This window comes from Thermobia domestica, chromosome 4 (genome assembly GCF_964235325.1).
Source record: "Thermobia domestica chromosome 4, izTheDome1.hap1.1, whole genome shotgun sequence".
NCBI classification, from domain to species: Eukaryota; Metazoa; Arthropoda; class Insecta; order Zygentoma; family Lepismatidae; genus Thermobia; species Thermobia domestica.
In genome coordinates, this window is record NC_137457.1 from 295193285 (window position 1) to 295207175 (window position 13891).

Consider the following 13891-nt stretch of genomic DNA (forward strand, 5'->3'; position numbering starts at 1 on the left):
GATTCAAGAACTGTACGAGACTTTAGACTTTCGAGGCAGCCATAAGTCCTCGAGACAAATTATCAATTCTGATTTTTTTAGTGTGTGTTGTAAATAATTGTGCTTAGTGTGTTTTTGAAGTGAATTTTCCCTCAATGTGAACGGGGGAAAAAACTGTTCCGGACTTCAGACTTTTGGGCACTCATAAGTCCCAAATGCATATTTTATCAAAGTTTAAGTGAGTGTATGTGAAATTTGTGTTTGTGTTTCGAAAGTGATTTTTTCCCTTAATGTATTCGGGGGAAAAAGACTGGAAGAGACTATGAACTGTGAGAGTTAAGTGGAAAACACAGTTTTTTCTTTTTTTAAAAAAGGTCGCGGTATATGCAATGAGCACTTTGAGGCCCATTGCTAGTTTTGTATATATATGCATATATTTAAAGTAATTTTAATACTCATATTTTTCTTTGATTATTAATGCATATATAATTAGGTTAAGGAACCAGCGCTGGTAAAATTATTATAGGTTGGTATTTTTATCTATTAAACTTTATATAAATTTATATATTTTATGTGTGCATTTATGTATTGTTTAATGTATATATATATGTATATGTTAATCTTTAAAGTTATTCTTTTCAGTTAAAAAAAAAAATAATTCCAAGTAAGGCATAAGTTTAGTAGCTAGCTAGCTAATTTGGAAACACTGCTAAGCTCAGTGACAGTTTCTTCTCGTCGTAGCGGAGAGGGGGGGAAGCTGTTAAATCGTATATAAGTAAGAAGGGAAATGACAGCGGGGAGGCAGATTTTGGATTCTTTCGATAGAGTCGAGGCGGAATTTTTAGCGGGAGGGGCTTTCGTGCTCCTTGGGTCTCTTTTTTGCTTCGTGACTTTTCTTTTTAAGTCAGAGCAGGGGTACAGCCGAAAGAGATGGCTGTGTTTAGGGTCAACCTTTAGACTTGTTAAGCGGAATACGAATCAGAACATTTGAGTTCTGGTTGTATGTCCATGGGTATGGTCTAAGGATAGGTTCGATTCCCGGTTAGGAATATTTAAGGAAATGAAATTTAGCAGGGACCTTTAGATCTATTGTGACAACGTTCTTTCCGAACGCTGTATGTTTTCAGAAATTTTCTTTATTTTGATTTTAGGGAAGGCTGTTGCTATGGCAATCGAGCCGGATGAGTAATATATACTTTTTTTTTTTTTCGGTTAGTTGTTTCTGATTAGCCGATTAGAATTTTCACAGCTGATTCCTCACATAAGGGGATGGTAGGCTGTTGTTTGATTTGAATTTTAATCCTACTACCGAGCCTGAATGAAGGTGCTTTATTCCTAAATGAAGGAATTTCCCATTTTCCCTTTACCTTTTTAAAGTCTGTTAGCTAGCTGATTTCCTTAAGGGTTGTCCAATAAAGGGCGATTCCTGAATTAGGGATTTAGGCCAGACTGTACTCAGAATGTTGGGTCTGTCTTTAGAGTATGTGAGGTTCATGATGGCTTGTACGAGGACGCATGTTCAGAACCTCTCTTAAGGAATTTTAGACAAATTTTAAAGGAAGCTTCATGTTTGGAGCGAACTGTTATTTAAGGTTTTAAATAGGTGAGGACCTCTGGGTCTAGAGGTGTACCTGAACGAATCTTTTTTTTTTTTTTTTTTTTTTTTTATTAGAGAAACCATTTACATTAAGGAATATTAATCTCAGAGAACATTTTTTTTTTTTTTTTTTTTTTTTTGAAATTTTGAATAAACTAGTCTACTTGGAAAAGTCTGATTGATATAAAATTCCCTGAACCTTGGGTATTGATATTAAGTTTATTGTTTACTAGTTACCTAGACGATTAGTAAGCAAATTTATTTATATTATGTGAGTGTCTCACGAATTAATTTTCAGGTTTTGAAGCGTAGTATAAGATAGTAGAAGGAACATACTATATGATATACGTGTTATATAGGGCACATCACACGTGCAATAAGAATATTTGATAATATCTTATGTGAGGCACAAGTTTTCCGCAATGCGCGATAAAACGAAATGTGTCAGAATTAAGTAATTTTTCAGTTTCTTGACGTTTTATGATATTCTGTATGTATTTTCATTGGTTTCCATTGCCCGATAAAACGCGAAATTTTAAAAATATGTTCTCATTAATTTAAAATCGCCAGTTTTTCGCTGACGGAACGGTAGAACGAGACATGAACGGTGCATTTTGGGGTGATTCGGAGACAACCATAAAGAACATGTTGCGCGTTAGCTATCATCATCGCAAACTTTCCTACTTATAGTAAGTTCAGTTACTGATTTTCGTTACTGATTTTGGTTTAAGAAAAACATAATTTTCTGTAAGTGAAATTTACAATGCCAAGTGAAATATTCAGTGTAGTTTATTTTTAGGTAATTAATGGTTTATTTCTGTATTGATCACTGAATAAAAGGAACAATTAACGTCAGGGAATATCTTTTCCATAAGAGCTACAAACTGCTTAATTTTCTTTGGAAAATACTACTAAAGCAAAGTATGAAAAACGAAACGCGAAATTTTCAAATTCTTAGTGCGAAAAACTCGTGCCCCTACTTATAGTCCACCTTCCTTAGCCTCTGAGCACAATTATGAGACGTTAAACTAAAAATAAACCTTGTAGCATGGAATCGAAAATGACTTCAAGGCATTGAGATGGAAAATAGAGAAAATTAGTTGACAGGAAGAAAAATATGTTAAAAGTTAGATAAGGAAACTAATTTTAGTGTTAATTAAAGAGAAAGAAATCAATTTGATAAGGAAATCAAAAAGAAATTGTATTTGTAGAATGATATACGAGGGCGAGTCCAAAAATAAGTTTCCTCTCCCATTTTCCCTAGGAAAGCGAAGAGCAATGGGGAAGGGGGGAACAAGACAAGTTGCACGCGCAACACACTCAGACACAAGTGGGTATCGTTCGCTCGCGATCTTGCCGTTGGCGCCGTCGCAGCGCCTGTGCAAAGCGAGGACGAGTCTCTCAGTCTGAACCTGATAGCTATGGAGAGAAGGTGAAACCACACTGCTGCGCGGTACTTTCACACGCTGTCGAAATTGAAGGTGGCGATTCGGAACAAGTGGCCTGGCCTTCTCATATTGGTTCTGTTTTTAGATGACAATGTGAGACCACACTCAGCGACGGCAACGCAAAACCATATTGCATCTCTTGGGTTAGAGCGCCTTGCCAGAGTCGCCTGGAGAAACTTTATTTTCAGACTCTCCCTCGTACTAGAATACATGTAGAAGAGCGGGAAGATAATCATTCAAGGTAAATAATCTTCTGTACACCTATTTTTCTCCTTCACTGCTTCTTAGTTGTTGAGCATAGTTTACAAATATTTCATATTTTAAGTCAAGGAAACATAAACAGACATTAGAGCCTTCCGTGTACACTGAGATTTTTTTTCTGAGGGGCCTCCCTAGGACGAAAAAAATACTTAAGAACACGTCAAGCCTGATCTGTTGATTCATGGTTTACGGAATGCAAGATGTCTTCAGTGGGGTTGGGTTTGTAGCAGAGTGATTTGAAACTAAAGACAGAGAGATTTGTGAAGAAGAAAAAGAAAAAAACTACTGGATCGGAACGTGAACTCAAAAAAAAAAAAAAAAAAAACTAATCAAAATGCGCATTTGTTGCGACTATTGCTGACCCTTAAAGTCATGAACAATTTCCAGAGAAATATTGTTTCATTATTCTTAGAGTACAGCCCTCAATTCTGTCAACGAAGGTAGAGGAGGATATCTGATTTCTTCTGAGCTCCAAGCTCATTACAGGCCTTCAATAATGTTGAGATCTGGGGACTGGATGAACCAGAGATGGGTTGTAGTTCATCCCAATGTGCTTAAAACCACTCAACAGTTTCGGCTGTAAATTGGCATATTGTCACCGTGGAAAATTACATCCTTGGCCAGAAACATCTGGACCATAGGATGCACGTGATCACCTGAAATGCCCTTATAATTACTAGCACTAATGCGTCCAGTGAACGTAACTACAGGGCTCATAGGGAACCAGGAAATTACGGCCGATGCATTACAGACTTGCGGCCATGTTTTACAGTGCGAAAAAGACAGCTCGAAGCATAAACTTCGTTGGGCGTCTGCCATACATAAACACGAGCTATTGTTGGAAATGAGGTGACAGAAGACTCGTCGGACTATATTAAGCATTTTCAGTCATCAATGGTCCACTTTGCATGTCCTCGGCACCATTTTCTTAGCGCTAAAGCGTGAGCGGTTTGGAAATAGCAGCTCGATCTGTGGATGTCCAGATTATGTAAATCGCGTCGGACTGACATTGTCACATAGTCTGTTCCAAGTGCTGAGTGTGTTTCGCAGTTGCTTTGGCTCTACGGTCTTTGGTAACAATCCTCTCCAATGCTTGGTCATCTCTGTCATTGAACCTTCTCTTTTGTTCATTATTAAGTTTTGCCGATGTTGTTTTGCCATGCGTTGTGTAGGCCGTCACCACTTTGGACACTGTTCCTCGCGACACATCTAACATACTAGCCACCTTAGATGTACTTTGTGCCAACTAAATGTGCATCAACAATTTAGCCTCTTTGAAAGTCAGAGAAGTCTCATTTTTCATCACTACAGTCTGTCCGCTTCGACACACTCCTCCGTACTACCCCACTTCGCATACTATAGACGATCATCTAGCACACCATTAAGATCAATGACTCATTGTTACCACTTTATACATTTTACATGTTGCAAAGTGCAGATGTTCCCGTTATTTTGATAACTGTCTACAATCAAAAAAGTTCTTCCCGTTTTTTAGGTAGGATTAATCATGCGCTTACAGAGAGAAAAAGAAATCACGCGCGTGCTCCTCATGCGATCGGGAGTCAGTCTGACCCGCGACCTTTAGTAATACAGACACGTTGCGCATATACAACAATCATAGGTAGTCCAATGTCGAAAAGAAATGGAGGTATCGAAGCAACTTGTTCGCATGTTCGTTGTATGACTTTCAATTGCCACATCAAGTCGCCGCATATGTTAAATGGGGAGAATGCCGTGAACGAATGCATTGCCAGACATTGGTTCCAAAAATTATCCTCTGGAGATGTGAGACTTTCGGATGAACTTCGCAATGGCCGACCACATGTTTTGGATGACGAGGCCCTGAAAGCAGCCATCAAGGAGGAGTCGTCTGACATGTAATGAACCTGCAGGAAGGTTCCATGTTTCCGCTGAAACAGTCAGATTCACCTGCATGGAATAGGGGAAATCATACAAATTAAGCAAGTGGGTACCCCACACATTGTCGGCAGCCAACAACGAACAACAGAGGACAACCTCTTTGTCCTTGCTCACTCAGCACCTGAACACAACCATCTTTTATCGCTTGCTTACTGATGACGAAAAGTGGGTCCTCTGTAAAACTACCAAACGTACCAGACATTAATTGTCGCCACGTAATCCTGTTCCTCACACATCAAGACCACTTATACAACCACGAAAGGTTATGCTTTCTGTGTGGTGAAATTGTCGGCAAATGGTGTGCATTGCGTGCCCATTCCACTTGGTCAGACCATCACAGCTGACCTCTGCGCTCAACAGTTGCAAAGAGTGCACCGTTCATTGTGGCAGAAGGAGCCGGCATTGGTAAATCGCAAGAGTATGATATTCCTCCACGACAATGCCAAGCCACATGTGGCAAAGAGGGCCCGGAAGACCTTGCAGCAACTTGGCTGGGAGACACTGTATTATGCACTATATTCACGGAATCTTGCGCCAACAGATTAAAACCTGTTTCATTTCCTTGACAACCACCTCTGTGGGAGATCCTTCACAAATAAGGGAGACCTACGAAAGACACTCACGAGCTTCTGTACATCCACAGTCGCCGAGTTTTATCACTAGGGTATTGTGCAACTACAGGAAGGTTGGCAAAAGGTGTTGGATGCTGATGGAAATTACTTCGAAACCTAAAGATGTGTACCGTCCACTGTATTAGTCTTTGTTTATCACTGCTATAGAACGGCAAAAACTTTTTGAATATCTTGTATATCTTTCTCCATATGTTTTATAACCAATAAATGCAGAACGAGTTGATAATCCGTTTATAATTTTGGATGTTGTACATAGAATTATGTTTTGTCTTCCTAAAAGAAGGATATACGCAAATGGTCAGTTTATTGCGAAGTTGCTTAATAAAAAATTTAAAAAAAACAAAAAACAAAAAATAAAAAAAACACTAACTCTTAAGGTTAATAAATTTGTCACATTATGTTCCTTTTGCAATCGACAACAAAAGAAAATGTACTTTCTGTTGACTATTGTACAGAATCATTGAATAGTTTGTATTTTGCTATTATATCATTTCAGGGGATCCCTTGAAATTTCATGCTCAGTTTATAGTTATTTGTAAAGAAAAGAGTGAAGAAATAGCACTGACGGAGTTGGTTTCTTGTGGTCGTCTGGGTTCTTCTGTGAGAAAAACTGTTGTTCTCGCTTCGCTTACTGGGAATGATGAGAATCCCGAAGTGGTATACCAATCCATTAAATGGGCTGGTAACTAAGAATAATGAAAAGAAAAAAAAAATGTTAATTTACACTGTAAATTTACCGAAATTGTGTTTATTGTTTTCTTTAATGTATGTATGTATTTTTTTTTTTTTTTTTGAAAGACTTATATGTACAATTCAATAAGTGTATAAACTGATTACATATTTTTTTCTTCTTTTCTTTAAAATATTCTCAATACCAATAGCAACTATAGATCAAAAGCACACAAGACATAAAACAGATTGACATTAAAAAATTCGTCCCCGGCGGGAGCTCATGTGGTTCGGATTCCACGTTAATCAGTAGGTCCACGTCTCATATAGCCTCGTTGCTGAAAGGAACCCTAACTAAAATCAACTCAACTCAAAAATTCGTCATCCTTCGGACTTTCTATATAATCTCGATCATATCTCCATTTTCGCTTTTCTGTGCTGCGGTGGCTCAGTTGTAGAACGTTCAGCTCTTGTGCGTGGCGTCCCTGGTTCGATCATAGCTCGCGCCAAGCAGGGTTTGTGGTGGTCAAACACAGTGTGCATGGGTTTTCTCGGGGTTCTCCCGTTTCCATCTACTTCCTTCATTCCACCATTTCATTGAAACATATCAAAATATATCGGAATATTACCTCTTACATGTATAATAAGATATAAATACAAAATGGAAAGTGCTATATGAAGGCAGCGTACAAAGTGATCATGGAAATGTCACAAAGCTGTACCACATAGAAGACATGTGTTTTATGCCATATAAAGTGTTTTCCACTATCCACGTTTGTTCGTATACCCATTGTCACTGACGTGCCTTTCCCCCTACGGACGCATTTTCTCGCTGCCCTCCTGCCATGAATGGGTTAAGTGGCATTCGTGTTTTTTAGCACAAGTTGCTTTGTTTTAAGTTAATTCCTGTTTTATGCACTGCAGTTTTTATGCCATATGCGCACACGTTGTAGTGTATACTCACCCCTCCTAAAGTCATTTTGCCAACATTAATACAACTCCATCTTTAAGAAACACTTTCTAAGGCAGTAAGAGTGAATTTCCTGGTAATAGAAGTTCACTTTTCATTAATACAAATATCTCCTTATGTGAACCTTGTACAAGAAAGAAGTATTTTTTATGCGTTTTGTAATTTTTGATATTCCACGGGTATGTATAGGACTCCGCTCCCAATCGCCCTCTAAACGTTTATTTACATAATAGGGCTACTGTAGTAGAGCGTTGTTTATAGTACTGGTTGGAAACGTAAGAAGGTAAGGTAGTGCGTAATTTGCAACACGTAACAGTTGGAAGGTATCAATTTTTGGCAGTAATAAAATAACAGATGAGTACTATCCAGTGATACCAACCTGTGAGGAAAATCCCATTTTGTGGGATTTTTTAAATGTTAATTTCTTAAAACGGCATAACGGAAAATTTCCTGGAAATTGGCAGCATATGTGGGATTTTTCGTGCTTTACTAAGGCCTACAAAATTAGCTGTGGTTAAATAAAAAGAAATAGTTAACGTTAGAAAGTAAAAGAGCAAACAAAAAAGAACAGAACTTCAGAAATGTCCAACATGAAATGAGTGGAGATTCTCTTCAGTGGAGAATATATATATTTTTCCTATTATAATCACATTGAACAGAAGATGATGCCTCAAAGACGTGATGGCAACACTAAACTCTGACAATAAAATGTAGTTATTTTCGTCAATATTTTCGGGGTATGTTTAGTACAAGGGGTCCAGAAGCACGTAAAAAACACAAAATTTACAGGAGAAATGAGTGATGCAAGTACTTAGACGTAACATAACGTAACCAAATCTAACCTAACCTAACATAAACTAACGTAAGCTAACCTGAACTAACCTAAACTAACGTAATATTAGTAGAAATAACCGAAATTCTATCATTTTTTGGAAAATTATGCGGGACTCCTACACTAATATAACATAAACTAAACTAAACTAACGTAACCTAAACCAGCCTAACTTAACTTAAACTAACCAACCCTACCCTAAACTAACCGAATGTGAACAGAAACTACCAAAATTATAACATTTTTTAGAGAAAAGATCTGGACCCCTTCTGCTAAACATAGGCCATATTTTCAGTTCTTTCTTTGAAGTAAGGAAAATTCTTATTCCTAAACGTTGAAGATCGAAGCTTATAGATAAATAACTCATATACTGAAGAAAATTCATGTCATAGAGTAAATTCATTTTTCATATTTTGTAAGTTGTTAAATTTTTGTATTTAGTATAACGTGGGAAATTTTGTATTTAGAGTAACGTGGGAAATTCAAGTGCAAAATGGGAATTTCTGCCTCTAAAGATGGGAGTTTTGTAAAGTTTCAGGTTGGTATCACTGGTACTATCTAGTACAGAGCAAAGAAAGCATGAAAATAAGAAATAAAATATTGACAATAATACAATAACAACAGTACAGTAATTGTTGACAATAATACAATATTTCAACAATTATTTTTTTGTTCTTATGCAAACATCATAAGGAGAAACATTTTTTTTTTTAATGCGCTATCTTATAATTGATGTCTATACGAATATTATTTCTATTTGTGTTGGAAGCATCTTACTGTGTATTTACTTGTCTGGGGGCTGTGGAGAAATCCTGGAATAATTAAAGCTTCGAATATTCACTGATGTCCATATAGGTAACGTATATTTTATATAACCGGATACCATTAGTTTCATAGAGATTTTATATAAGTGTTAACCCTTGGAGTACTAAGATATAAATTTTACTTAGATGCCCAAAATGGGGTCAATTTGACCCCTAGGTATTTGTGACACTAAAGCCAGCAAAGAGATCAAATAATATTCTATTGTTACAATACAAGCGATGAACATTTATTGTAAAGAGGAAAATGTACCACATAAGAGTAACTAACAAAATGAGGTTAGCGCCAAAGTCACTTGCACAAAAGTGCCATGCTCTCAGCGCCATCTACATTTGGCGGGATGAAATTTTTTTCTTCCCCCCTCTCGGAATATGACTGAAAACTCTTTTATTCCATGATTGACCAAGATGGAGTCATTTTGAACCCATTTTCCATTTCTGTAAATAAAAAGACTAATTAGACTCTACGATACTTGTTAAGTGTACAAAATTATGCAAGAGACTCTTATAGATGCATTCCTAAAATACCATTTCAGCATATATTACTTTAAAGCAATAAGAAATGAGAATATGTCTCGCTGGGGTCAAATTGACCCCATCTTGGTACTCCGAGGGTTAATATATTAGAATCCATCAAAGCATGTACGCATCCTTTAACGAAAAGTGTGTTACTGTTAGAAGTTAATTATACGTCAGAAGTAATTCATATTACTTAAAGCACAATACAAGCAGTGACACTAACTTGAAACATTATAAAATCTCATCTCAAGGCAGAAATTCTCACGTTATAATTAGCTTTTGAATGTCTCACAAAATTAAAAATAATTTTAGAAGAAACATGGAAAATGAATCTACCAGTAAATTTCGATCCTTTGCACTTACCAAGTAGTTGGTGAAAAATTATTTTTTCATAATTGAAAGAGACAGTTCAAAATGTTTAAAATGTTATCATCAGATGTAGTATTTTGATAATTCCTTTGTGTCATCATATTGTAATGAGCGAAAGGATACTAGAAGAACGTTCTCCAGTCGTTTCGTGTAGAACATTTTCAAAGTTGGTTGTTTTTCATTTTGCATTTTCGTTTTGGCAAGTCTTTACTTTAGGCAAGGCAGTGACAATAACCGATTCATATGAACCTGTTCCCGCAGTTACAGTTACAGTTCTCAAGAACGAAAGACAGAAAACAACGTGCCCTGCGGCTCTCTAACCCGTCTTCACTTGCTCACGCTCGCTCGGCAATACTATGTGAAGCAGAAACAGCAGCGACGTTAGTGAGAAAATATATATATGAATAAGCAAAAGTAAGGAATCAGTGACAACCTGTGAATAGTACTAACAGTGACAGGATATCACTGCCTTGCCCAAAATAAAGAGTTGCCTTAGTTTTTTCCATTAATTACATTTTTTGTATTTAAAAATTACTTGAGCACAATTTACATCTCTTGGAGTTACTTCTGCACTAGCATACAATTTCTGGTAACAAAATATGATAATTAACACTGATGTCAAGATTATTGAGGAGTCATTGGCCTATTTCCCATCCATAAAGAATTTGGTTGTTGTCGATGAAAAATCCCATATTTGCTCCCAATTACGACGAAAATTCCCTTTGTCCCTTTCCAGAAATGAATGCCAAAAAATTCCACAAAATGAGACTTTCCCCATGAGTTGGCATCACTGATTACAAGTTTCCTGCACCTGTGCTTTTACTGAAGTAGTGCTGCCAACAATATTTTGGCTAAGTCCCTATAACGAAGTTAAAATGTTTCTACTTTTCACCGAAAAGTTCCTACGATTTTTTTTTACATAAATAGTAATACTGTCATACATATATTTGCTACATAAAATTGTGTAATATGTAATTTTAATGCATGCTGATGTTTCCTGCCCATTGTGTGTGTGTGTGTGTTTTTTTTTTCCTACAAAAGTTGAAAAGCACTCTTGTATTTCACACAGAGCTTTTTCCCCACTGCTACTAGGTTCGAATCTCGTGAATAACAAGCAGACCTTTATATTTTGGTTGTGGACAGATATGCTGATCTGTTGTCAAAATTTTACAGTCTCATTCTTCTGACTTCAGGTTGGAATTTATGAATTAAGAAACTTTGATTCGATTTTGTTTCTCTTTGTTCTACTCAATAATGGGGACATTTTTTATAGTCAACTAAAATTTTACGGTATGTTTCTTTTTTTAAAAAAAGGTAGAAACTGAATAAATGGAAAGCAGAGTTTGCAGAGCCGTACCTATGGCGGGCGAGCAGGGCCGTCGTCCTGGGCGCTGGTAGTAAGAGGGCGCCGAACGAGGAAGCAAAAAGAAAGAGAGTTGGAAAAGAGTAAACGACGCTGCGCCCCATAAAAGTGTAGGGGGCCCTTATTAAATCAATATTGTTGTTGGTTTGCAAAGAAATTCATTTGTTAAAAATGTTCTTGCTCTTTCCGCTCACAACCCAAACGTTTCAATGAGAGTTACAACAAATTTCTACTTATTACTTTAAAAAAAAAAAGTTATTATATATGATTTCTTAATGTGTGTGCTGTAGTTATTAGGGATATTTTGCACAAATTGATAAGGAAATGGGTGACCTGGTCTGATATATCACGACCCGCTCGGGAGAGTAATACTCACGGAAGTAACTTTTTTCGCGCGCTACGCTAGTCAGTTATTTTAAGTTGGTCACAAAATTTGTTTTAAGTTGGTAACAAAATTTATATCATGGGGCCAAGGTGGAACAAAACGAGCCCTGTAGGGCTTCTAACCCGTTCCTACTACTACTTATCTGCACAGAAGTAAGTAAATCACATTTTGAACATTATTTTCATCTTATTTTAATGGAAAAAGTGATATGAAAATTTTTTTAAAAAAACTTTTCTTGGGCAGGGTTTGAACCCACGCAAAAAGAGATTTCCATTACTAGTCCGTTGCGCTCGGCCACGAGGGCCGAAAGCAGCAAGCGTTTGATTTCTGATATATGTAAGCTGCGTGCCAAGAAACGAGTAACGCCAACCAATCATAAGCGTGTAGTTAGTTCCTACTTCCGAAAGCATTACTTCCCTGACTGAGTCCTGATATATCTAGTAGCTAATGTAATTAAAGTCAATTGTTGTGAGAAGATACTCCGGTTAAGGCGTCGTAAGGTACTGATGCTGACGAAAAGAAAAATGAAAGGAAAACCCAATGGCAGCTCCTCCATTTGCTCGGACAGCCGGTGTTGGATTTTCGGCTTGAAACATAGTATATCGTGGTATACGACAGCAGGGAGAGTAAGTAAGAAAGGTTTCATTCAAGAGGAATGCAGATACATCCTCTTTTAGTAAAATTGTTCAAAAAGCAGTTTGTTTTTCGGGAGAGAACGGATGTTGCGAAAAAGAAAAAAATTATAGCCATGATGCCATATATGCCATGAGATTATGCGATCGGTGCATTATGAAATTTATGAAAATGAACGGCATTGCCAAGTGACATAAAAAATGAATGACACTGAATGGAATGGTTTTTACTGAATGGATGATTTGTTGAATTATATGAGGTCGGATGAATGGATGTATGTTTTGTAAGGACAGTGTTATGAGAGTAAGAAGATGATCAAGTGTAACGGGTGATTCGAGTGGATTTGATGTGTCTTTAGGCTGTGCCGGAGGTCATAGAAAGAACTATGAGTTCAGAATGTTCTTGAGAGGGTTCCGTTTTTGCTTTGCACTTATAAATGTACGCCGGGGTATTGTACGTCATAGGAGGTGCATTTTGGTGGCTGCTGGAGATTGCTGGAAGTGCGCGTGTTATGTGCACCGGCACAGTAACCTGTCGTGGCCGGTGGCAGGATGTGATAAAAACTGCTGCGACCACTTATGAAATTATCCCACGACAGATCACGAATATAATAGGGTTAATTAGCGACGCGTATTTCTACCGTTGGTTGCCTAAATTATGTGAGAGAAGGTTGTTAATAAATGACCATGAGAAAGGTTTTTAGAATATCATTTACTTTAAAATTCGCCTGACGGTTAAAATGCAATGGACACGAGCTGTCTCTCAGCTCAACAATTAAATCCTTAAGATAAAGAGGAGGTCCGCCCTGTTCGAACAACTGCCGACCAATTTTGTTGTCGGCGGAGTGGTCGGATCAACAGAGGGGAGAGTTTACTTTGAGTGCCTACTTATGACAATATTGAAAACAATTAGTCACAAAGGTCATAGCACGAATTTATGAGAATATAAATGAGCTTTGATTTACGAGTGTCCCGCAGGTGTATGCCACAATGCAATGCGACAGTGGAGGTTCATGGGGTTCACCAGCTAGCGTGAAGCCCAACAAGGAGGAGATTAATTTGAGCGCTAAGGCAGGGACAACAGCTTGGCTTACAACCCGCAATTAGGCACTTTCTACACAACAAAGAATTAAGTAAAAACTAATACAATGTAAAACAGAATTATTGATAATTAATGGACCTCGAATATGTAATTCACAAGAGATAGTCAGGCTTGGGCTATGCTTAAACAATCAAAAGAAATGTTCATTTCATTAGCGGCTTAGATAATTTAGCCTAATAACAATTTAACAAATAAAACAAAGAACGGAAGAGGTAGTTATCGCTAGCAACTCAAGCTATAGAATCACTTTATGAAAAGAACAAGCATTGAAATCAGATATTGAGTGCACAAAAGAGTACATGATTCTGGGTTAGTGCGAAGAATCAAGACGCACAATTTAGGTCACAAAACAAGTTAAATTACTCACCTCGCAGTTAAACACCTACGGATAT

At 37.3% G+C, this 13891-nt stretch overlaps 2 protein-coding genes across 4 annotated transcripts in view; both read left to right on the top strand.

Annotated features, from left to right (window-relative positions):
• The window catches only part of Tsen34 (tRNA splicing endonuclease subunit 34), a 42849-nt gene extending 36169 nt beyond the window's left edge, over window positions 1–6680 (top strand). For both annotated transcript variants that reach the window (XM_081756254.1, XM_081756253.1), the window contains exon 5: window positions 6334–6680. In XM_081756254.1, coding sequence (XP_081612380.1) covers window positions 6334–6527 — 194 coding nt within the window. In that variant the 3' untranslated portion in view covers window positions 6528–6680. The remainder of the gene's footprint in view (window positions 1–6333) is intronic.
• A 1938-nt stretch (window positions 6681–8618) lies between these two features.
• LOC145684203 (armadillo repeat-containing protein 3-like) overlaps window positions 8619–13891 on the top strand; it is a 37102-nt gene continuing 31829 nt past the window's right edge. Inside the window, exon 1 of one of the 2 annotated variants that reach the window (XM_081756256.1) lies at window positions 8619–9163. The gene's annotated coding sequence lies outside the window, so the exon portion shown is untranslated. The remainder of the gene's footprint in view (window positions 9164–13891) is intronic. The other variant, XM_081756257.1, reaches the window with a different exon arrangement.